The sequence below is a fragment of the Pelodiscus sinensis genome, chromosome 3 (assembly GCF_052426305.1).
Source record: "Pelodiscus sinensis isolate ZL-2025 chromosome 3, ASM5242630v1, whole genome shotgun sequence".
Classification (NCBI taxonomy): Eukaryota; Metazoa; Chordata; order Testudines; family Trionychidae; genus Pelodiscus; species Pelodiscus sinensis.
In genome coordinates this window covers 85368006-85393784 of record NC_143054.1, presented here as the reverse complement: position 1 = coordinate 85393784, position 25779 = coordinate 85368006, and the positions used below count along the sequence as shown (strand labels likewise).

Below are 25779 nucleotides of genomic sequence, written 5' to 3'. Positions count from 1 at the left end.
GGGAGCGGAGCGGGGATGGGTGGCACTGCAGGGCATTCTGGTCTCAGCAGTGGCCAGGAAGCTTTGTCCCCGGCCCTCCGCTCCAGCCTTGGATGCGAAGCTCCAGCCCTGGCCGCAGAGCCAGGTGGATGATGAGATCCAGCCCCAGCTGCACAGCTCCGGCCATGAAACCCAGCAGCTGAGGAGCTCCAGCAGTGGTGCTATGCTCCAGCAGCAGCGAGGCTGACAGCATCTAGAGAGCCCCAGGGGGTTGGGGCAGCAGCGGGGGCAGGCTGGAACCCTAACCTAGGAGCAGTCTGCTAAAGACCAGGAGGGAGAGGAGTCCAGGAGCAGGCAGTGGCTAGCAGGGGAGCATTGACTTTCCCCATGTCTGGCAAACTCCCTGGTTCCAGAGCACTTAAGTTCTGAGGGTGCCAGATCAGAGAGGTCCAACCTGTGCTAGCTTCCTATATCTGTTTATATACTGGAGATACATCAATCTGACTGGTAATATTTACGCTTCAACAGACTGCTCCCAATTCTTGTTACACAAAGTATCTGTTAGCATCTTGATTTCCTCCTTGAAACTAAACTCTAGTAAACAAATAGACATGCATCTGACGAAGTGGGTCTTTGCCCACGAAAGCTTATGCTCCTACACTTCAGTTAGTCTATAAGGTGCCACAGGACTGCTCACCGCTTTTGCAGATTCAGACTAACACGGCTACCCCTCTGATAGTAAACAAATAGTTACTGAAAAATCAATCTGTTGATACGAATGCTATATTGAAAGAAAGTTTTATGATGAAAAGCTCCCAGTAGGGGTATTAAAATGGTTAACCATTTTAACTCAGGGCCTGCTACCCAGCCTGAAGGGGCAGCCATGAAGTCCTGTCACCAGCTCCTCCCCAGTTGAGGCTGACCACCAACAGGGTTCACCAGCAAGAGCTAATTAACCAGTAAATGTACTTCATCTTCCCAGCATACTTATCAGTTAACCATTTAATATCCTTAGCTTTTGGTTGACAACCATGTTTATTACATTTAATGGTTAGAAACTTACTTGTTCTTCTCTTTTTTGTTTCCGAAGCTGGATTCCATCCTCTTCTCTCCGTCTGCGCATTTCTTGAGGATTAAGTGCATTGTTCTTATAACTCTTCATTCTATAACTATCTTTTCCTGGGCTTGCCATGGCGTCTATAACATAAATAATGGGATTTTTACATCCCTCCCAGAATCTGTATTTTGAGACCTAAGTCCCTTTTTCTTGAATTATGAACCTTTGGGGCATGGGCTGTGTCTTCCTGTGTTTTTCGGCAAGGCTTAGACCATTTTTAACATTGCCAAAATTCCAAAAACAAAGAATATAGTGACTAAAGATCTGTATTTTGTAAATTCTGTCTTAAGACTATTTCAATGCATTCTACCCAAGATTAACCATGAAAGACACTTAAAAGCCTCAGCTACTGGAAAATGAAGCTACTAGCCATCTGAGGAAGGTGGGCTGGAAAAAACGTGTAACACTATGCTGTGAACGAGCTGCAAGTCACTATCAAAATAAAATCTGAAGTGCTGATTATGTACCATTTTCTAAACACATGGGCGATAAATTGTGCATCAAAAGCGAGGGCATTTTTCATGTGAAAAAGTGACTGAAAATGACAGATTTATGTTCACTGTTAGTTTCTAAATATACTAAATTGTACTCTATTTACAAGTTTGTCTGTCTTACATGTCCACCTCACAAACAATCTGGGATCCAAGTATCAACAAGAGTCCTTTCCTTCTTATGTAGCATCATTAACAATTATGGTTCTGCAGAAACCAAATTAAAAAGTCAATGATATATATTCTAACCCATTGCCTTCAACAGTTTTAAAATAGTGTAAATGATTGAAACTTAGTTAAAATTTCTATTGATGTGCAAAAAAATTTAAAATCCTACCTCTATTTTTAGCTGCAACCACAATGGCAAATTAAAAGATTGGTATTTGTTATCAAAATAATCAAACAACACTGAACACACATAAGGATGTCTGAGTAAGGTGGTACTTTTTTCACACAACTAAAAATTCAGCGTGAAAACTAAAAAGTGACTAATCACCCAAAGGGGAAGCTCTAGGTACCATGATAAGTGCTTATATGTTGAATTCTCTCCCACCAACAATAAAGATCAAGTTTCCCAAGAGTGTAAAAGCCTTTTTGTCCAGGTTGTTGCTAATTAACGTATTTAGTTCACGATCAACTTTTCATTTTTCTGCTAAAGTCTATTCACTTTGTAACCTCAGGGTTGTTTCCCGTGTCTGTTGCATCCTGACACCTAGAAAATAAACTGCGATTGACACACAAGGCTGGTGAGGCAACATCTTTTATTACCCAAATTTCTGTTTGTGAAGGGGACAAGCTTTCAGAAAGCTCTTAAGTTTTCAAGCTCCACTGAGCTGCTCTCTTTTACCAAGAGAAGTTAGTCCAATAAGAGATATTATCTCACCGACCTTGACTCTCCAATATCCTGGAGCCAACCTAAAGCTATAGCAACACTACATAGATCTTTAAAACAGGTCATCTTCGTTACTTGGCCATACAGCTCCTGGCAAAATGACACCTTACGGGTCCCCAGGAATACTCTCATGCAATGATCTTCCTTCCCATCACAGCGCTGTAAACCTGTGGTGTTCCAGAGGTTTGACTCAAGATGTTTCTGAAATGGTTTCTAATCCAACCCCCTATGAAGTCCATCCAAACCCCTCAGTGAGGGCAAGTGCCCCTAGAAAGCAAACAGCAGCGAGGCCATGGAACTGAAATACAAAGGGGCACAGGGGTTATAGACCTGAGACTCGCAAAGCCCCCGGACTGAGGAACTGACTGTTCTGCAAACAGGCCTCGAAAGGGTTTATAAGTCGGGAACTGAAGCCCCGCTGGTGCTGGCCTGCGATGAGGCCCAACCAACCCCGGAGGCGGGGAGGCAGAGACCCCGCTCGGGAGCAGGCCAGGCACCGCGGTGCCAGCCCACGCACGGCCGCAGGAAACCAGCAGTCACGACCACGGCGGGCAGATCCCGCTGCCCAACGACATCGAGTCTCCCGGGTCGCCCCCGTCACCCGATCAGTCACCCGGCTGCGGTGACCTCTCGCCCGGGGCACGGCGGCTCCTGCTCCGCTGAGCACCCCCGAGAGCCACGAGCGGGCGTGATGCGGCCGGTGAAGGTGACAGGGGCCGCCTGCCCCGCCGCTACTTGGCCCTGGCAGGCCCCAGCTGGGACGCGCGCCCCGCCCCCCATCGCCCTCTCACCCATTAAGGAGGCGGCGGCTCCTGTTGCCGCAGCAGCCCCCGCTCCGCTTCCCCGGAGTGGTTCGCAATTCAAAATGGCGACCTCCGCCCCGGCCGCCTTGTCCCCCCCCTGCCCAGCAGACCTCGCGCGCCCAAAGTAGGCAGAGCAGAGCCCGCAATGACAGGCCGGCAGCGCCCCAAAACACTACAACTCCCATCATGCATCTCACGGCAGGCCACGCCCCGGAGGGGGGAGGGACTCAGGAGCAGGCGGAAGGGAAACAAACAAAAAACCCACAAACGGACCCTTCTAAACCGGAAGTTCCGGGCGGCGGTTGCTGCGATGTGATCCCAGTGTCTCCTACTGCGCACGCGCTAAGTTGAACTTGAAGCAGAAACGAAACCTGCGGGAGAGACGGGAACGCGGAGACCAGCAAGCGGCGACTGGTCTGGTCCGGCCCGCCGCGGGGGGTGGGCTGCTGAGCGGGTCCCTGGCCTGCCCGCGCCATGCTGCTGTGCGAGCTGTGCGGCCAGGCGCTGCGCACGGAGCCGGAGATGAGGCGCCACCTGCTGCGCGCGCACCTGGAGCGCGAGCCCCGCTGCCCGCTCTGCCCGTTCTCCGCGCCGGGCTACGATGAGCTGCGCGGGCACGTGGACAGCGCGCACCCCGAGCCGGGCCCCGCCCCCGTCCTCGCGAGCGCGCTGGCCCCGGGTGAGTAAACGCGCGCTCCCGCCCTGCTGTGTCTCCGCGCCCCTTCCCCTATCCCTGCGCTCTCTGCTGCGGCTTGTGGCAGGCGCGCGAGGGTCGGTGCGCATGCCCCGCGGGTGCTGTCAACGCTCACTGAGGGGGGTATGGTGCTGTCCAGCCCGTGAACACGTGGTATGCAGAATACTGACAACAAAGGAATAAAGATTTTTTTTGTAGCAGATTCAATTACTTCTCTTATTTGATTCATAAGATTCAACTTTAAAAGATTGAGAAGTTGACCAGAAGCTTTTGGTGTGTGTGTGTTCGTGCACACTGAATGCTGGAGAGAAAAAGGCATTCATTCATTCAGATTGAGGAAGAGAGCTGGGAGAGCCTGGGAGAAAGGTGGAATAAAGGTGAACATCCAGGAACCTTACTCTTAATTATGTACTGGAAGCTCCCAGTTGAGAAGGAATTCTGTTCAATTGCTTGTAGCTTGAAATAGCTTTAGTCCTGATATCTCAGCAACCTGATTCTTTCTAAAGTGTTTGGTGTGGTTACTGTACATATTGTCTTATTACAAACCAAGGAGACTTACTCTGTACCCGTGGTCCCCAACACGGTGCCCGCGGGCGCCATGGCGCCCGCGGGGGCATTTCAATATGCCCGCCAGGTGCTCGGGCCTGGCCTGGCCCCGGACACATGGCGCACGGGAGCTTGCGGGGGGAGCGCGCTTGGCGGGGGGAGCGCTGGGCGCGCGGCGCTCGGCGGGGGGGGAGCGCCGGCCCCGGGCGTGCGTCGCTTGGCGGAGGGGGAGCGCCGGCCCCAGGCGTGCGTCTGCTTGGCGGGGGGGGAGCGCCGGCCCCGGGCGTGCGGCGCTCGGCGGGGGGGGGGAGCGCCGGCCCCGGGCGTGCGTCGCTTGGCGGAGGGGGAGCGCCGGCCCCGGGCGTGCGTCGCTTGGCGGGGGGGGAGCGCCGGCCCCGGGCGTGCGTCGCTTGGCGGGGGGGGGAGCGCCGGCCCCGGGCGCGCGGCGTTCGGTGGGGGGAGGGGGAGCGCCGCCCCGGGTGTGCGGCCCTTGGAGGGGGCCCGGGCGCATGGCTGGGGGTGGCCCGCCCCCGGGTGCACAAGTGTCCCCGCCCCCTGGCAAACGGTCGCGCCCCCTGGCGCCCGACAACCTCAAAAGGTTGGGGACCACTGCTCTGTACCAAGGATACTTCTAGATTCAAATAACCGGTCAATGGCTTCAGTTGTGTATACTCCACATTAATATTTGAATGTATGGTAAGCAGTAGGAGCTGTAAGCATTTCAAGGTCTCATATAGTCAGTTATTTTATTACTCTGATATATGTGAATTTTAGTTCAGCTTTCATGTTTTGCTTATTTCTCCCTAAGTTATTTCTAGTCCTTATAACAGCAAAAATTGGCTTGAGAAATAAACTGGGTGTAAATCAGGGGTGGGCACATTATGGCCTGAGAGTCAAATCTGGCTTGCCACGTCGTTTGATGTGGCCCACTTTGGCAAGGGGCACAGGGAGTATGCAAAATCTCTAGCCTCTACCCCCAGGCACCTTAGGGGTGGGGTAGCGTAAGGAGCCTGCTCTCTCCCTTCCCCCAATGCCAGGGGCATGTGGCACATAGATGGAGCCGCAGGCTGTTCAGAACGACTAGCGGTTCCTTCTACCTGCTGCCTGCTCCCAGGCCAATCATTGCAGCTGGGGAAAAAGGAGCATATGAAGTCTCCTGCTCCCCACCAAGGGCGCGCAGCCCATAGATGGAGCTATGAGCTGTTCAAAACGGCTGGTGGTTCTCTGTGCAACCTTGGTGGGGACAAGAGAGTTTGTGCACTCCCCTGCCCCCAGCTACGACGATTGGCCTGGGGACAGGGAAGCATGCAAAATCTCCTTCTTACACCCTTCCCCGTAGGGATGATAAATGTAGTTTAATACAACTAATTGACTAGTCAGGGCTGGGACAGGGGTTCAGGTATAGTTTATTGGCTTATTCACTAGGGATGCATCTACACAGCAGGGCTTGACTTGAAATAAGGCGCGCAAATTGAGCTATGTCAATTGCATAGCTTATTTTGAAATTGGGAGCATCTACATAGCACTTATTTCGAAACAGAGCACTCTTCCTCCAATGTCCCTTACTCCTCGTACAACGAGGGTTACAGGAGCTGGAGTAAGAATTCCTCCAGCTTGACAGTATTTCAACATTACAGGCAGTCCCCGAGTTACGCGGATCCGACTTATGTCAGCTGGATCAGCTGGAAGTGGCGCGGGTCCGGCCCCGGGTGCTCCGCCGCTTTGTTCAGCGTCTCCCTGGTCTGCAGACCAGGGAGACACTGAGCAGAGCGGCGGAGGACCCGGGCCGGACCGCGGCGCTGATCTGGAAGCGCCACGGTTCGGCCCGGGTCCTCCGCAGCTTTGCTCCACGTCTCCCTGGTCTGCTGGGGGGTTGGGGGGGGACGCAGCTAGAGCCCCCACAGCAGACCAGGGAGACGTGGAGCAAAGCCGGGGCCTGTGGTAGAGCAGGTGGGGCACTGCCGGTTGGTCCCGCAGCACTGCTCCTTGGCGCTACTGGACCAACCCAGCAGCACCCCAGCTGCTCTGCCCCAGGCGTCCTGATTCAGCTGCTGATCAGTTTCAGCAGTGGCTGAATCAGGATGCCTGGGGCAGAGCAGCTGGGGTGCTGCTGGGTTGGTCCAGTAGCTCCGAGGAGCGGCCGCGCTACTGGACCAAGCAGCAGCACTCTAGCTGCTCTGCCCCAGGCGTCCCAAAGTCAGCCGCTGCTGAAACTGACCAGCGGCTGACTACAGGAAGCCCGAGGCAGAGTTGCTCTGCCTTGGGCTTCCTGGAATCAGCTGCTGATCAGTTTCAGCAGCAGCTGACTTGGGGATGCCTGGTATTCTTACCTTGAATCTGTATGTAAGTGGAACTGGTGTCCAGATTCAGCGGCTGTTTAAACTGATCAGTTTCAGCAGCGGCTGATGCCAGTTCAGATTCAACTTAAGAACAAACCTACAGTCCCTATCTTGTACGTAACCCGGGGACTGCCTGTATTTCAAAATAACTGCCTGCTGTGTAGACGTGGACTAAGTCATTTCAGAATGCTAGTTATTTTGAAATAATGTTGCTGTGTAGACATATCTTAGGAAATTATTTTCCCAATATAAAATTAATCACTGTAATAGGCTTGAACACCCCTCAGAATATATATTGTAAACTGCTTTTTTATATAAAATACCAAATAGTATACGGTAATTTTAAATCTATTCTTCTTTAAATACAGGAAATGGCCAACAGCTATATGAATGTCCAATATGTGGTCTTGTCTGTGCAAACTATCAGATTCTCCAGGAACATGTGGACTTGCACTTAGAAGAGCACCACTTTTCACAAGGTACATGGACAGATTAAAACTTGGGATTGGTAAACAGTATTTTAAATTAGTTGTACTGTACCACTTTTATATTTATGGGTACCAAATAAAAAAAAAAGAACTTAAGTATTTGTCTAGGTTTGTAATAGAAAAATTGTTACTTAACTTTATTAGGGAGATGTCACTATCAACTCTGTAGTTTAGCAGTGAGAAGTGAAACCCTGCAATTTCCTTGTGACACTTCACTTTCTCAAACTACACTTACAGCAAGCCATCACAGTTGAATTTTTTATGCAAATACTAAACCAGGGGTGGTCAATTTTTGATGGGGGGGGGCACTCCAAGATTATGGTAGATGGTCAAGGACCACACCTATCTATGGAGGGGATGCAGGGTCTGGGATGGGAGTTAGGTGCAGAAGGGAGCTCAGAGTAGGGGACTGGAGTGCAGGAGGGGATGTGGGATCTGAGAGGGAGTTTAGGTGAAAGAGGGGTTGTGACCTTGGGCAGGGTATTGAGGTGCAGGGTCCGGCAGGGATCCGGGATGGGTATGGATGCAGGAGTGTATTCTGGCATGGAGGACAGATTTAGGAGTGGGTTCAGTGTCTGGGAGTTGTGCCCTGGAGTCACAACTCCAGAGGATTTGAGTGATTATCAGGGGCAAGGATTTGGAGTGTAGGATTCAGGAGGGGGTATGCATGCAGGAGAGGATTCTGGCCTGGGGGAAGGGGTGTGAGGAGGAGATGTAGGGTATGGGAGGGAGCTGGGAAGGATGCCAGAGGCATGCTCTGGCTGGGAGGCATTTATATAAACAGCTCCTAGCCAGCAGCACTCTCAGGCAGGCTTCCCTCCCTGCCTGCCTGCAGCTCCCATCTGGCTGCTCCATGTGGCTCTCTGCTAGAAAGAGGGCAGGGAACTGCTTCCGCCCCTAGCAAAATTTCAGACACAAAAGATGTGAATATTTACAAGTACTGCTTGTCAGGTAACAGTGCCCATAATCCTCCACAGCATCAGAACCCACTTACACCACTTGTATTTAAAGTTTTAGTTAACTTACTAGAATAGAATTCCTGCCCCAAAAGAGTTAATCTGCGGTTAAGTTCACTCAAATGTATTTTTTGTCAAGGCAATCACTTAAAAACAAGAAAACGCTGGTTAACTTCCAGACTAATTCAGTTCATAATTTGGCTTTATCATAATACTATCCATAAATGCCTTACAAGAGTCCTTTAAATTTCAATATACAGGCAGTCCCCAAGTTACGCGGATCCAACTTATGTCGGATCCGCAGTTACGAACGGGGCCCTCCCTCTCCCTGGTCTCCAGCAGACCAGGGAGAGGAAGCAAAGCGGCGGAGCACGTGGGCAGCGGACAGCTTTGCTCTGCTTTGCTCCCCGTCTCCCTGGTCTGCAGAGCAGGGGGACGGGGAGCAAAGCCGCGGAACACGTGGGCAGCGGACAGCCCAGACGCGTCTGGGCTGTCCGCTGCCCGCGTGCTCCGCGGCTTTGCTCTGCTTTGCTCCCCATCTCCCTGGTCTGCAGACCAGGGAGACGGGGAGCAAAGCAGAGCAAAGCCGCGGAGCCCGAGGGCAGCAGGACAGCCACTGCGCATCTGGGCTGTCCCGCTGCCCCCGTGCTCTGCGGCTTTGCTCCGGACGCCTGTGGTACAGCAGCTGGGGCGCTGCCGGTTGGTCCCGTAGCGCCGCTCTGGGCGCTACTGGACCAACCCGGCAGCACCCCAGCTGCTCTGCCCCAGGCGTCCACAAGTCAGCCGCTGCTGAAACTGACCAGTGGCTGACTACAGGAAGCCCCTGCCCCGGCTTCCTGCAGCAGCTGACTTGGGGATGCCTGGGGTTCTTAAGTTGAATCTGTATGTAAGTCAGAACTGGCGTCCAGATTCAGCCGCTGTTAAAACTGATCAGTTTCAGCAGCAGCTGAATCTGGACGCCAGTTCCGACTTACATACAGATTCAACTTAAGAACAAACCTACAGTCCCTATCTTGTACATAATCTGGGGACTGCCTGTACAGCTGCCCAGCTCATATCCATCCAGGTCCTCAAAACTGAGTTCTGCACACAAACTTATGTCTGCCTTAATTCTTTTGTTGTAAGTGTACAGAATGCAAATGTTTTAATCTTACAATTCATCTTTTCATCTTCTGACCAGCTATGCATATGCAAACATATTGCTATATATCAATATTTTTATGTCAGTCTATTGAAAACTGTGTGTATCTTTTCTATTGTTATGACACCAATAGGTATAAATGTAAGTGGATTAAGTGATCTGGAACTGGCTCAGCAGCTCCAAAATGAAGAAGACAAACAGCAAGAACTAGAAGAAGCTAGACGAGAAAGAGAGGAATTCCAAAAACTGCAGGTACTGTAAATGTTTTCCATGCCATCCAAATAGTAACACTGAAAAATTTGGCAACCACAAATTGTGTATCTTGGAGTTTGTTTTTGTATTCTCAGTTTAGTTCTTCGCCTCATTCTGTTTGTATCTTGCTGTTCACTATTCTTCACTTTGTTTGCCTGCTAACTTCCTATGATTTACAATTTGCAACAATTTAGTAATAACAGACTGAAAAACAACTAATATTTTAATAACTTTGTATTATAATTCAGATTATTTGGTTAAAGTGAGACTTGGAACCCTTATCCGTGGGTGATAAAAATGTTTTGTTTGGCATAGATACATATCTCTGATAAATATTATGCAGGCACAGTTGAACTGGGTATGATTAAACTTGGTAATATCCCAGATGTGTGCAGCACATTTTATACCATGTGAAGACACAATCCATACTTTTCTCTTAATCTAAGAGACTATTATAATAGGTGACTAGTAATAAGGTACTGTGTATCTAACTCAAGAAACTGCAGTCAAGCAGTTATATCCGCAGGAAATCATAGTTCATTGCTTCAGTCACTGCTGTATCACCATTAATAATTTTTTGACAAATGACATTTCAGTATATAAAAAGAAAAAGCTAAATTGTGTTTTGATTGGATGAATGACCTTTGTCAGAATCTCTCCACACAATAATAAGCTGGGAAAAGTTTCTGTTAGGAAGCCTCTAATTTTAGTGCCATGATGCAACTCGGAGCTGTCTTTGTGGAAAGGTAGTGTGGTCTGCAGAAATGGGCTTGGGGTTGAGAATCAGGAGGTACTGGGTTCTAAATTTAGCTTTGCCAGTGACTTGATGTGTGGCATTTGGGCAGGTTATTTTCCCTAACGGCAAAATATGAATCTTCTCCCCAAGGATGTTACAAGAATTATTTAGCTTCAGGGGGTAGCCGAGTTAGTCTATATACAGGATAAACTTAAACAACAAATGGTCTGGTAGCACTTTATAGACTAACAAAACATGTAGATGGTATCATGAGCTTTCCTGGGCACAGCCCACTTCTTCAGATGACCTGAGTTGTATTTCAGTTAATATCTGTACCATGCTTTGATTAATCAAAGCACTAGATATATGTTAAGTATTTTATTTGCATTAAATAGCTATGTCATCTCTGGCTATAGTCACTGTTACGTAATGAAGTATGAATATAAAATTAATATTTTGATAATAGAAGTTTAAAAGATTCAAATTCAGTAAGAACTTCATAAAAAGGGCTTTATTAATTTAAATTAACATAAAAATTCCAGTAGCCATCAGCATTCCCTCTGTTTCCCATGCAAATGCAGAATGAACTTTGTTACGTGTTTCACACATCACCCCCACACTGGCGTACATAACAAAATTTGTGTGCCAGGGATGTGGTCAAAGGGTTTGGAGTGTGGGAGAGGGCTCAGGGCTGGAACAGAAAGTGGGGGGGGGGGTGAATGCTTCAGTTTGGAGGGCAGGATCTACAGACTCTGGGCTGGGGACAGAAATGAGGGGCTCAGGGCTAGTGAAGGAGTGTTTCCAGCTGGGAGTATGGGCTCTAGATTGGATCCAGAGAGGGGGTTTGCGATGTAGGCTGTCTTGGGGCTATGGCAGGGGGAGAGGACTCTCCATAGCGCTCTCTCCCTGCTGCAGCAGCTGTGGCCTGGGATAGGCATCTCTCCCTGCTACATCCCTAAGTACCTTTGCACCATTTAATAGGCTGCTGTGAAGCTGTGTACCATGGCAAGAACTTAGGTGGCAATGTTCATAAGTTACAACTTGTTTTTGTATGGTAGAGTAGCCACCAAACACTTTCCTCATAAAAGTGCTTTCTGTCAGACTGCTGTTGTTAGTTCTAGCTTGATATAGCTGTAGTAGAGTATAAAATTCCAAGTGACATAATCAGTTCCATGTTTAGACCCATTTGAAATGACTGTTAATATATTTGCTCAGAAGAATACTTGTTATTAGCATTCTTTTTATTTCACAATGATAATCAGCAGGAATAAACCAATTAAAATTATTTATATTTCAACAGAGACAATATGGCTTGGATAGTTCTGGCGGTTACAAGCAGCAGTCACTCAAGAGCATGGAAAGGGAAGTAGCTAGGGGAAGGATGCAGCCTTCTGAATATCATAAGAGAAAAGCTGACATGATGGAATCTTTGGCTTTTGGTGTAGATGATGGAAAAACAAAGACCTCAGGTCAGTATTTAGCCTATGTTCTTGGAGGTGCATGGGTCCTTTAATCTTTTCAGCGGAGATTGATAGAAACCAAAAATAATGGCATCGCTATTAAGGACATTAGCATATAGTCATGTAAATGATTAACTGATAAACCTGGGCTTATCAATTATTCCTAATGACTACACATGCTGCCCCTCCCCCCCTTGCTACCTCTGATGCAGAGGAAGCAAGAGGGTGGGACGGGATGGCAGCACAATCTCTGTCCACAGAAAGCTCAGGCCCCCATTGCAGAGGCTGCTCCATGGGACACGGATACAGCCTTTGTCTGCGAAGAGCTTAGGCCCCTCACGGACAGAGGCTGCTGCTGCCCTGTGCTGCTGCCTCTGTTGTGCTGGGTACCAAGGGACTCCAAGGGAGTGGGGCTGGGCGTGCACCTACTGCCAGCTCTGCCCCCAGGGACAGTTGAATAATCGTGTAATTAATAAAATTTGATACAGTTTACATGATTATTCAATTAAATGATATCTAACATCCCTAATTGCTATGACTGCTGCTGTGCCTAATATGTTCTTGTTATTACTCATGTAGTTGGTCTTCTCATTTTGTCTGCTTATCAAGCTCACCTCAGTTTTTGTGCCATGTACATAAGAACATAAGAACGGCCGTGCTGGGTCTGACCAAAGGTCCATCTAGCTCAGTATCCTGTCTGCGACAGTGGCCAGCACCAGGTGCCCCAGAGAGGGTGGACCGAAGACAATGATCAAGCGATTTGTCTCCTGCCATCCCTCTCCAGCCTCTGACAAACAGAGGCCAAGGACACCATTTTATCCCCTGGCTAATAGCCTTTTATGGACCTAACCTCCATGAAATTATCTAACTTCTCTTTAAACGCTATTATAGTCCTAGCCTTCACAGCCTCCTCTGGCAAGGAGTTCCACAGGTTGACTACACGCTGTGTGAAGAAGAACTTTCTTTTGTTAGTTTTAAACCTGCTACCCATTAATTTCATTTGGTGTCCTCTAGTTCTTCTATTATGGGAACTAATAAATAACTTTTCTTTATCCGCCCTCTCTACACCACTCATGATTTTATATACCTCTATCATATCCCCCCTCAGTCTCCTCTTTTCTAAACTGAAAAGTCCCAGTCTCTTTAACCTCTCCTCATATGGGACCCATTCCAAACCCCTAATCATTTTAGTTGCCCTTTTCTGAACCCTTTCCAAGGCCAAAATATCTTTTTTGAGGTGAGGAGACCACATCTGTACACAGTATTCAAGATGTGGGCGTACCATAGTTTTATTCAGGGGCAGTAAGATATTCTGGGTCTTATTTTCTATCCCTTTCTTAATAATTCCTAGCATCCTATTTGCCTTTTTGACCGCCACTGCACACTATGTGGAAGTTTTCAGAGAACTGTCCACAATAACTCCAAGATCTCTTTCCTGATTTGTCGTAGCCAAATTAGCCCCCCTCATACTGTACGTATAGTTGGGGTTATTTTTCCCAATGTGCATTACTTTACACTTATCCACATTAAATTTCATTTGCCATTTTATTGCCTAGTCACTCAATTTGGTGAGATCTTCTTGGAGTCCCTCACAGTCTGCTTTTGTCTTGACTATCTTAAACAGTTTGTATCATCTGCAAACTTTACCACTTCACTGCTTACCCCTTTCTCCATTTTCCAGATCATTTATGAATAAGTTGAAAAGGATTGGTCCCAGGACTGACTCCTGGGGGACGCCACTAGTTACCCCTCTCCATTCTGAAAATTTACCATTTATTCCTACCCTTGGTTTCCTGTCTTTTAACCAGTTCTCAATCCAAGAAAGGACCTTCCCTCTTATCCCATGGCCATGTAATTTACACAAGAGCCTTTGGTGAGGGACCTTTTCAAAGGCTTTCTGAAAATCCAAGTATACTATATCTACTGGATCCCCCTTGTCTGCATGTTTGTTAACCCCTTCAAAGAACTCTAATAGATTAGTAAGACAGGATTTCCCTTTACAGAAACCATGTTGACTTTTGTCCAACAAATTATGTTCTTCTACATGCTTCGCAGTTTTATTCTTTACTGTTGTTTCGACTAATTTGCCCGGTACTGAAATTAGACTTACCAGTCTGTAATTGCTGGGATCGCCTCTAGAGCCTGTTTTAAATATTGGTGTCATGTTGGCTACCTTCCAGTCATTAGGTACGGAAGCCGATTTAAGGGATAGGTTACAAACCACAGATAATAGCTCAGCAATTTCCCATTTGAGTTCTTTTAGAACCCTTGGATGAATGCCATCCGGTCCCGGAGATTTGTTAACATTAAGTTTTTCTATTTGTTCCAAAACCTCTAATGACACTTCAATCCAGGACAGTTCCTCAGATTCATCACCCACAAAGGACGGTGCAGATTTGGGAATCTTCCCAACGTCCTCAGCCGTGAAGACTGAAGCAAAGAAATCATTTAGTTTCTCCACAATGGCTTTATTGTCCTTGATTGCTCCTTTTATAGCTCGATCATCTAGGAGACCCACAGGTTTTTTAGCTAGATAGTTTAGAGAAGGTTGCAGTCTTAGATCAGGGCTGCGGGATATGCCGTGGCTTTCATGCGGCTCTTCCTCCTCCCCCCCAATTAGTGTGGCTCGCAAAGCTGCCCCTGAACCCCCTGAACATGGCCCATGCCTTCCAGCTCCCTTGTGTTCACTGGGACAGGGGAGCTGTCCAGATCAAAATGTCGGATCCAATATGGCAGCCGCCAATGGGAGGCTGCTGAGGCCAAAAAGCCTTATTTTGTTTTTGTTTTTTGTTCTACAACTTTGCTCCAATTCTTCGTGCTGGATCTTGGCTCTTCATCTGGAACGGGTTGGCTACCCCTGCCCTAGATACTTGTACTATCTTTTAATTTAGTAGAGTCCAGCATATTCCTGGCTGCTTGCTTATTCCCATCTTCCTGCTATGAAATCTGTCTGGTCTGTCCGTTTGGCCTCTGCCTCCTTGTCTGGATTACACATGATATAATAGGGTTTCCTCCTACATTTTCAGTTTTCTCTTTACACTTGAATAATTTACATTTTTGTTTGGGTCTAGCAGGGTCCAGCTAATCCTATAAAGTTCACTTAACCTGTTACTGAAGACCGTGTACTGCTTTGCCCAGTGGCCCAGATACAGTATAGTACCAGTATTACTTGTTTTATACTCGGCTGCATTTTTATGCTACTAAAATTTTACCCAACTGGCAGTTTTTTGTCTTGTAGCAGTGATGGTTTTGGAGACAACTTCAATACAGAACTGTTCCGAGATAAGTACAGCCCTCTTCATAATTGGAGAGCCAGAGAAAGATTCTTGAGTGATAACCATTTACTCCATACATAATTCAGATAGCATTTAATATGCAAAAGTTTAGACGCCAAACTTTTTCCAGTGTGTTAAGTGTACTAAAAATTACCATTGCCTTTTTAAAAAAGCATTGATTTTTTTTTTAAACGATCAAACCCAGAATTTAAGATTTTGTTACCTGAGCTACAATTGGCAACTCTGTGATACTGCTTACAGAAACTTCAGGCTTTGATAGCTAAAATTCAGCTTTTAATTCTACTAATTGGAATTAATTAAATTGGTTCTGATGATTTGAGATCTTTAAAGATTAACTACAGTGTTTATAAAACTTCAGGGGGTAATGTTTGTGGCAGAAGAACAAATGAGCCAATATATGGCCTTTGGGCACTTAAATGCACAAGTGAATGCAATCCTATTTTCACAGATATTCTTGTTATGCAGCAAGGAAAGATATTGCACCACGAGTGACTTTTTTAGTTGTTGAAAGTGAGAGTTCCATGCCACTTTTTTCTTAGATATTATTGTGGGGGATGTTGGTTTGTGAATAACTGTTTTCAAGGACTGTCTTAAAAATGAAATGCTTGAGGGTCTGGAAGAAGTGAGAGAGGATTACTGATAGTGTCTATAAGGATTTTCATGGTTGAAAAGGGATAACATAATGGGGATAGAGGGAGGTAGCATTGCAATGCAATTAGTGGTAATTAGTCACATCCTTTGTTCCACTTTTATACAGGTAGTGCCCGGGTTACGTACAAGATAGGGACTATAGGTTTGTTCTTAAGTTGAATTTGTATGTAAGTCGGAACTGGCTCCAGATTCAGCCGCTGCTGCTGAAATTGACCAGGGGCTGACTACAGGAAGCTGGAGGCAGAATTGCTCTGCCCCCAGATTCCTGGAATCAGCCACTGATCAGTTTCAACAGCGGCTGAATCTCGAGCTTGGGACAGAACAGCTGGGCTGCCAGGTAGGTCCCTGCAGGACCAACCCGGCAGCACCCCAGCTGCTCTACCCCAGGGTCCACAACAAAAGCCTGGTCTGCTGGGGGAGGAGGGTGCACTAGCTGCGCCCCCCCTCCCCCCAGCAGACCAGGGACACGGGGAGCAAAGCCGCAGCGACGGCAGGGTCCCCGTGTCCCTGGTCTGCTGGAGACGGTCCCCAGCAGACCAGGGACACCTGGAGCAAAGCCGGGGAGGCGGAGGGGTCCCGCGCCTCTGAGGCTTTGTTGTGGCAAAGCCTCAGAGGCACGGGACCCCGCCGCCACTGCGGCTTTGCTCCCGGTGCCTCTGGTCTGCTGGGGACCGTCTCCAGCAGACCAGGGACACCAGGAGCAAAGCTGCAGCGGCGGCGGAGTCCCGCGCCTCCCCAGCTTTGCCAGAGCAAAGCCTCAGAGGCGCGGGCCCCTCCGCCTCCCCGGCTTTGCTCCAGGTGTCCCTGGTCTGCTGGAGACGGTCCCCAGAAGACCAGGGGCACCCGGAGCAGCTTTTCTCGCCCCGGAGGTCGAGGTGGCGGGACCGCTGTGCTCTGGGCGGTCCCGCTGCCTGCGAGCTCCGGGGCGAGAAAGCCCTGTTCGTAAGTGCGGATCCGACGTAAGTCAGATCCGCGTAACTCGGGGACTGCCTGTAATTCACAATTTACCAATTATATATATGCTGTTACGTTTTCATGCATAAATTCTACACTGTTCTTAAAAAAGCCACTTGATTTTTGGCTGCAACCAAAATGCTCGGCTGGATTTTTAGAACATATTAGAAATGTATTGATTCATCAAGTTATGGTATGTGGGAAGGCAATGAAATGGCTAGATTGTCTAATGTCTGTATGTGACCTACATTCACAATTTAACTGATTGCTATATGCCCATTTATCAGTTCTGACCTGTGTTGTCTTTTTAACTTTTTTTCAACTGCTCCTAGATAGAACCTGCCCCTACAGAGTATCAATTTGTGCATTGTGTAGGCTTAAAATGTCTGTCTTCTCTCTTAGGAGTCATTGAAGCACTTTGCAGGTACTATCAAAATGAAATCAAAGATATAAAGCATGTATGGCTTTCTACAGGAGTGGATCACTTCCACTCATCTTTGGGAGACAGAGGTTGGGGTTGTGGCTACAGGAACTTTCAAATGCTGCTTTCTTCGTTATTGAAGAATGACATATATAACGATTGTTTAAAAGGTATGTACAGTTATTTACCATTTTGAGTGTTAGCTTCTGCATATAATATTTTGATTGCACTTCCTGTTTTCTAATCAAACTTTGTTAGACTTAAGTTAGTGGTGATATCTATTAAATATTTTCTTCATCATTGGTAGGTATTCTAGAAATTTTCAGGAACAAATTTGAGATGACAAGACTGGATAATGGAAATACAACCAAAATTAATATTTTACAGTTAAGAGCTAGAAATAGAAATGCGTACTTGTAATACATATATTATCTGTCATTCCTGTTTTTATAAATGAAATATTAAGACTTGGTTAGTCACACTTTTAACCTTATACTGAGGCATTCTCTTATCATCAGAGCAATATAGATATATTTTTTTAATTTCAGATATTACTTTGATTCCTTGTATTCCAAAAATTCAGTCCATGATTGAAGATGCTTGGAAAGAAGGTTTTGATCCTCAGGGAGCATCTCACTTCAGGAACAGATTACATGGAACCAAGGCATGGATAGGAGCATGTGATATTTATTCTCTGTTAACTAGTCTCAGATTAAAGTACGTAAAGATTCTCAACAATCTCTAAGAATGAGGGATGATTGCAGTTCCAAAGTAAACATTTTGAGCAGTAACACATAATACCACGCTATACTGTTTGTCTAATATTATAATTACAAAGTTAATAATCACACTTATGTTTCTTCTTGTTACATGAAGTTTGAAGATGGTGGAGGTGCCAAAATTCTCAGCCTATACATATGATAGTTTTTGTTTATTTGCATAATCAAACCAATTTAGGCCTACGAATGTGCTAGTGTAAATAGTTAACCCATGAGCCTAGGCTGATCAGTTAACCTTCACTGTTACTTACAGGCTTCCTCCAATCCTCTGAGCTGCCGCCTCTGTATTAAAGGGAGGTGGGGAAGGGAGGAGTGGAGAAGCAGGAGCCAGTGCTTTTTAAGCTGCTCCCTGCGTGTAGTGGCTCCCACAGCCCTGCTTGCCCCCTGTGTGTAAACCTAATTGTCATTCTACACACCACAGCCTTACTTCAGCCTAGGTAAGTGTAAAAAAACAAACAGTCCTGTAGCACCTCAGTGACTAACAAAAGTATATCATGAGCTTTCGCGTGCAAAACCCACTTCCATAGATGAGCAGAGACTGAGGAAGTGGGTTTTGCTCATGCAGACTCATGATATTTTTGTTAGTCTCTAAGGTGCTACAGGACTACTCCTTTTTTTTAAAGTTATGACTAACACAGCTACCCCTCTGAAAATATGTAAGTGTAATACTACATTCATGCAATAATTTCCATCTCCACAACAGGTTATAGCTTATGTTGCTTTGGTAGGATCTGTGAAATTGATAAGAATGTCAGTTGCATAGATGTTGGGCTAACTTTCACAGCACAGAGCCTAGTACCAGACTTTCAGCAGGTGCTGCCATCTTGAGGTATGGGGCTGCATGTGTGAATTCCTTGTGGTTATCACTACCCCTCAGTGGCCTTTCATTTGGTGCAAGCATCCTTGGTGACGATGTCCTTCATTAGCAGTAACGGGGGTCTTGTGGCACCTTAAAGACTAACAGGTTTATTTGGTAATAATCTTTGGTGGGGAAAGACCCACTTTGTGGTTTTTGTAGATACAGACTAATATGGCTATCCCTCTGATATCACTTAAGTAGCAGAGTAAACAAAATCTTAGAAAAATTCCATACTATGGATAAAACTTGCTTTAATTAAAACTTACACAGCCACTCTTTTTTTTAAGATTAGACCTCAGGAAAAGTTTAAAATTAAGCTATTTATTTGTTCATTGTTATTACTCAAAATATGATGTATTCATGCCACTTTAGCTAACTCAAGGTGAAGGTGAAAAGATTTTCATAAGCTCCCCAAATTGTATTAAGCTGAGAACAAGAATAGAATATTTGTAACCAAGAGCGTATTTTTTCCTTTTTTGAGCAATAGAAGTCTATTGCTTCTTAATTGTGGCTTTTGCTCTAGTTTTAATTGAATGTTAAACATAATATGATAGTATGTGGCTGAACTGTCATAAGGCCATTCAAGAGATACAATGTCTGTGGTCTGCTTCTGGTTCCACACAATTACAAAACTATTGCTAGTGCTGTAAAGTGTATCTTATATTATGGAATAAAGACTAGATCACTGTTTTAAACACAAAACCTGAACTTTAAAGATGAAAACTCAAAGTATTTTTTAAAATCTCCTATAGGTGTCAAATTATTGACTTTCACAAGCCAACTGGCCCTTTGGGTACACACCCTCGCTTATTTGAATGGGTTTTGAGCTACTATTCTTCAAACAGAGAAGGTGGTACAAAAGTAGTGTGTACTCCCAAACCACCTATCTACATACAGCATCAAGGTCAGCATAACCTGTACTAGTTTCTTGCTCTCTTATACTGAATTTTATTTCTATAACATGCTATTATTTCAAATGGCACTTCATATTCTCTGCCTCCTTCATCTCTATTGTTCTGTTCTAACACCTATATGCAGCAAATTTCCCAGTTTATTTCCTGTTAATCTTATTTGTTGTAAGTTAAATGAAAAGTAAGATTTCCATCTAATTAAAGATGTTAGTCAATTGAAGACCAGATTAGGGGTTTGAACAGGCTGATACCTGCTTTTCATTGGCAAATAGCTTGGCAATAAAATATTCTCATTCGTTACTTGGCCAAAGGACTTATAGCAATTAAGAGGAAGCAAATCCTAATACTGATCCCAAAGCAAGGTTTTACTGTCATTATTTTGTTTTGAAATTAGGACATAGCCGTACTATTGTTGGAATAGAAGAGAGGAAGAACAGAACATTATGTTTACTAATATTTGACCCAGGATGTCCGTCCCAAGAAGTGCAGAAATTGTTAAAACAAAGCAGTGATGATACCAGTCCCAAACTATTTCGGAAATTTGTGGGTAGCTTAAAAAATAAGCAGTACCAAATAGTGGCTGTAGATGGCGTGCTCTCACCAGATGAGAAAGTTGTAAGTATTCCTGCAAAGTTTCTGTATACATAATAACAGCTTTATATTCATGTACATAATGCTTTACATGTATCCAGCATTTTCTCCAAAAGAATACTGAGCTCCTCAGAAACAATACCACATCCAATTAATACTGTAAAGGGCATTTAATTCAGGGTGGATTGATTTAAATCACCAAAAAATGTATTTTAAACCATTACCAAAAAAGCCAAGACAGATTGTGCTTATAGCACACTTCATTTTTGAGTAAGCCCCGTAGAAGTGCCAGTGAGTTCAGTTTTGGGGGGAAACCAGTATAGAATGGGATTCCATTGGAAAAGCTGAGTTATGCTGAAGTAAAAATAGGGAATAAATTTATGACATTACCACTGTGGTCTGTGGTCATGATGTTACAAAATAAGGGTGTGTATTATGTAATGTTAGATAAAAAAATGACAGTGGCTACTCAAGATTTCTCTTACTACAGCTTTCTGTATTGTGTACTTTGGGTGATAGAGTCTAAACATAGTTAACTAATAAGCCATAAGGTTTAGCTACATCCAACATAGTAAATAGCTTGGGAAATTTATTTATCAAATCACACTTATATTAAAAGGCATAGAGGCAGTCTTGAAGAATGCTGCATTGCACAGCAAATTATTAACGTTACTAAGCAATTGATCTATTCAGCCATATCCACATCTTCAGGGCTCGCCAAGTGGCAGCGAGCCCTGCTCGCCAGCTGCATGGTTCTGCGAGCTGCGCATGCGCAGATCGTGCGGCGCCGGCTATGCCAGCTTGTAATCTACTCGCCATAGGCAAGTAGATTACATGATCTGTCGAGCCCTGCACATCTTCATCCTCATCATTTTCTCCCAATAAGCAGTTTTCCGTATGATGTTTCATTCTTGCAGCTAAGACCTGCACCATCTTCTTGCACTGCTTACACTAGGCACATTTTTCATTTTTTACCCAAGGAATGAATTTCTTCAAAATATTCCCATATAGGATCTCTCTTATGTCTAGAAGCCATGACACTTTTTCCATGTCAAAAGTGTGGGGAAATATAAAAAGCTGCTAAATAGTGTCTTCCCTTTTTCTTTCCAGTCCACTCCACTGCCGCCTGCATCCTTTCCTATATATTGTGTCTCTGTCTGAGACAGTGTCTTAACTCCTTTGTTGTGCTTGAGTAAGGTCCACGACAAGTAAAGACAGAACAAAAATAATCCTATCCAGCTTATGTCTTTCCATGTTACTTTTTAATTTGCCACGAAACAGAAATTGAAAGCCCAGAACTTTCAAGCAGCAAAAACTGGAAATTAAGATAGACAGATTAGGGCCATTAATTCATTTTTATGAGACTGTATGGGTACATGTCTCATTTGTGATGAGATTTAATTGTTTCTTATTTTTTAAATGAGAGTGTGTGTGTGTGTGTGTGTGTGTGTGTGTGTGTGTATATATATATATATATATATATATATATATATATATAAAATAAAATGTAACCAATTTTTCTATTTAAAAATCATTAATTTTTATCCAGGCATATTTAATTAGATCTTGTCTAAACTAAGATTAAGACTGTAGCAGAAGGTTATTGTTTTATTTGTAAAGCAGTGAAGGCTGACACACAACACATCACCAGCATGTTTTATACTGGTATTGGCTCTGACAGCAAAGAAATGTAGTCTGACTTCTGGGTTCACCTCCTGATTCTGGAGAGGAACATACTGGTATTTATCTTTTACAATTCCTTACTCTCACTTTCTCCACTGCTGCTCTTTACCTTTTAGGTCTTGCCATGTCCTGGTCCTCTGCATTTCAAATAGGTTGCTTTCTTCTCCATCCTGCCCATCCTTTGCAATATTGTTTAGGAGAGAGTGGAGTTCTGTTGCCAGCCACAGAGCAGTTCTCAAAAGTGGGGAGGCACAATTAAAGCCAGGAAAATTGTAATTGGTCCATGCAGCCCTGGGCTGAAGCATCATAGATACAAGTGCAATGCTCCATGGATTTAGAACGCTAATAGCCTTATGCTGAGCACATGCAAACACGTTTTTCAGAGGCTTATAACTTGACCAAATTTGGAGTGAAATATTTCCAAAGTGCCACACTTCACCAAATCTTAACACTTTGTTTTATGGAATTGAGTATTAAGATTTGGTGCAAGAGTTTCTCAACAAAAGGATTTTGAATTTTTAAGTGCAGGCCAAATCACTACTTTCCTAATTGTGTTCTTTAATGTGAAAATTAAACCTTCAGCCTAACGTAGACACATACCATGGAGAAACTTCAGCATAAATGTTTAAAGTTTTTGGTAAAGGTATAAGCAACTACAAACAAGATTTATAATTGAAAGAAATAGTAACCTTAAGTCTAGATTAAACTTATTCAATACTTTATAAAATAACTAATTTATAATACTGTTTTGAAATTACTTGATGTTTTTAAGTGGTATTATGTTCTCTTACTGTATGTAACTTTCTTTTTAAGGCTCGCTGCCAGGCTTCTCAAGTCTTTACAGCAGAGAGGATTCCTTAAAGGATGACCTATTTATTACTTTTCCCTGCAACTCAGTGGATGTGAAACTTTGAAATACCTTCAGCTAGCTTTTCATTCACTATTTATAACATGTTAATATTTTTAACATTGAATTATATATTGCCAAAAATAAGTTTGTCCTGCTAATTTTTATAAATAAATATGTATGGGTTTCTTGGCTGTCTATTTCATATTCGAAGGACTATATGGTTGGATCTTATGCTAGCTACTTAGCTTGATCAGATTCCTCACTTTATTATGCTATGTGCGCGAGGAAGGGTATATAAGATTATATTGCCTTGCTCCTTGAGGAGCAACTATCACAAGGTTGTAACTATAGTAGTGTATCACCACTGTGCGGCTCACCTTATTTACTCTTCAACCAATTTGTATTAGTTTCTATTCTACAGCACAAAATGCTAACAGTGGTGCATCGGAGCAATTGTGTATGAGTGAAGTGGGGTCATTCATGACTGCAGTGGCAATTACAGAGTTATTGTATTCTGTCCAGAATGTTGTGGTTGCCGTAGCTGTGCCAAATGGTGACGGTTACACACTGTAGAAAAGGGGGGAGCTATTTCCATTTCCTCTACAGTACAACTTGATTCCATGAATTAATGTTGCAGAAACAGAAAAAAAGCCGTCAGACCCAGACTGCTAGTAAAAGCATGAATCAAATATGTCACTCCCTTCCACTTAAGTGATGGGTTTTGTAGAAGCTATTTCATATTTAGCTAGAAGCCATTCTGTATAACAAAAGCCATTTCAGTTTCTTGTGTCTGCACGAGGGAGTGAACTGGCCTTCACCGAGGTGGGGAGAGACCAGAGGGATGCGCTGTTGGAATGTGTTCATGAACTATTTTGAGCTGAAGCTCGAACTCCCTTTTAACCTGTTTCTTTCTATGCTGATAATAATTCCTCTTTGAAGTTCTCTTTGATTTCTTGCCCTGACGTCAGACTTGTTTGGTTAAGGGTATAAAATACTAGGATTGATTGTATTAGCCAGCCTTACTGGGCCCGGCTTTGCTGAGACCACGTTTGGCTCACTTTGCTTTTATTGGCCAATAAAACTGTCTGTTTAGCTGCGTAAACTGAGTGAGGCGTTTGCTTCGACAGTTTCCTACCTCTGTCTGCGGAGCCTGTTTTACAGTCTGCCACTTTTAATCTTGATGTGACGGCCGTGCTCATGCAAAGTGCGCTGGGGGCTGGACTCTGCCCCACTCCCATGCACACAACGACAGGGAAGTAGCCGAGTTCTGGCCCTGCGAGGTGATTCCGGCCCCAGCCCGCCGGGTCTCCAGCAGTTGGAGCCCGGCGTGAGCCAAGGGGTGTCTCCAACGCAGGGGCCGCTCCCCTTGTGACATCGGGGCAGGGCGGCGTCTCGCTGGGGGAGGCTCTTCTGGGCGCGGACTTTATACACCGTCCCCAGCTGCAATGCAGGAGAGGGAGGCCGGGCCGGGAGCTAACCGGACGGCAGCAGCATGGCAGGCGGCGGCGGGCGGCTGGCGGGCCGGGTGTGCTTGGTGACCGGCGCCTCGCAGGGCATCGGGAAGGGCATCGCGCTGCAGCTGGCGGAGGCTGGCGCCACCGTGTACATCACGGGCCGGCGGCGGGAGGTGCTGGGCCGGGCGGCGGCCGAGGTGGCGGCGCGGGGCGGGCGCTGCGAGCCCCTGGTGTGTGACTCGTCGCGGGAGGAGGAGGTGGCGGCGCTGTTCGAGAAGCTGCGGCAGGCGGAGGGCGGGCGGCTGGACGTGCTGGTGAGCAACGCCTTCTCCGGGGTGGGCGCCATGGCGGCCCATTACGGGCTGCCCTTCTGGGAGAGCCCCGCCACCTTCTGGGACGACATCAACAACGCGGGCCTGCGGGGCCACTACCTCTGCGCCCACTACGCCGCCCGCCTCATGGTGCCCGCCGGGCAGGGCCTCATCGTCATCGTCTCCTCGCCCGGCGGCCTGCGCTACATGTTCGACGTGCCCTACGGCGTGGGCAAGGCTGCCTGCGACCGCCTGGCCGCCGACTGCGCCGTCGAGCTGCGTCCCCACGGCGTGGCCTGCGTCTCGCTCTGGCCTGGCTTCGTGCGCACCGAGGAGGTGCTGAAGGACGCCGAGGGCTCAGGGTCTTGGGCCGGCCTGCTGCAGACCATGATGGTTACTTCAGAGAGCCCCGAAGCCAGCGGCAAGTGTGTGGTGGGCCTGGCCTCCGATCCCGCCCTCATGAGCCACAGCGGCAAGGTGCTGCTCACCCCAGATCTCGCCCACCGCTACCGCTTCCGTGACGTGGACGGGAGACCTGTTTACAACTACGTATCGGTGCGCAATGTGCTTGTGACGCTGATGCCAGGGCTGTCCTGCCTGTTCCGCCTCATCCCAGAGTGCATCAGTATACCCAAATGGGCTCTCGCGCTTTACTCCAGCAAATTCTCTGTCTACCAACCCGTGAAACCAGCCCCTAAGCCTGAGAAAAAAGTTGGATAAATTCACAATAAAAAATGTGCTCATGATGATGAATTTTCTGTTTCTCCGGTGTTTTCTGAAAATGTGTCATGTAGGGATGTTACATTTAATTAACTAATTTTCCATCAACTAGTCAATAAGTGGGGCAGCCGCAGCAGGGTTAGCTCCTATCCAGCACAAGCCAGAAATCAGCTGTCCCAGCTCGTGCCAGGCCTCCTCCGCCCCCCCGCTTCTGATTTTTTAAATGCAAAGGCACAGCATCTGGGACTGATTCCCAGCTCATGCCCAGTCCCCGTTACCCCCCCCTTCCTCTCTTCCCCCTGTGGAACCAGCTCCTATTCCTTCCACCCCACTTGCTGCCTCCGAGAGGAGCGACTAGTCAAGAGCATTTGCTTATCGGGTAGTTGACTTACATCCCTAGCCTTA

The 25779-nt window shown here is 46.1% G+C and overlaps 3 protein-coding genes across 7 annotated transcripts in view; 2 read left to right on the top strand and 1 right to left on the bottom strand.

Annotated features, from left to right (window-relative positions):
• KPNA5 (karyopherin subunit alpha 5) overlaps positions 1-24127 on the bottom strand; it is a 58359-nt gene extending 34232 nt beyond the window's left edge. For 2 of the 5 annotated variants that reach the window (XM_075924032.2, XM_089777217.1), the window contains exons 1-2: positions 24025-24127; positions 1043-1176 (exon numbers count right to left, since the gene is read on the bottom strand). In XM_075924032.2, coding sequence (XP_075780147.2) covers positions 1043-1176; positions 24025-24127 — 237 coding nt within the window. Of the gene's footprint in view, positions 1-1042; positions 1177-3080; positions 3249-3270; positions 3477-3555; positions 3697-24024 lie in introns of those variants that run through there. The other 3 variants (XM_006123053.5, XM_006123051.5, XM_006123054.5) reach the window with 3 other exon arrangements.
• Positions 3757-23074, top strand: ZUP1 (zinc finger containing ubiquitin peptidase 1). Its single transcript, XM_075924034.2, has 9 exons — positions 3757-3961; positions 7230-7340; positions 9580-9698; positions 11735-11903; positions 17198-17386; positions 17765-17933; positions 19607-19758; positions 20160-20380; positions 22853-23074. The coding sequence occupies exons 1-9, from the start codon at positions 3757-3759 to the stop codon at positions 22898-22900; spliced, it is 1383 nt and encodes a 460-aa protein (XP_075780149.2). The 3' UTR covers positions 22901-23074.
• A 254-nt stretch (positions 24128-24381) lies between the features above and the next one.
• On the top strand, positions 24382-25407 carry DHRS1 (dehydrogenase/reductase 1). The gene has a single exon (XM_006111184.4). It carries the CDS (start codon positions 24382-24384, stop codon positions 25372-25374), a length of 993 nt encoding a protein of 330 aa, XP_006111246.3. The 3' UTR covers positions 25375-25407.
• The last annotated feature ends 372 nt before the right edge of the window (positions 25408-25779 follow it).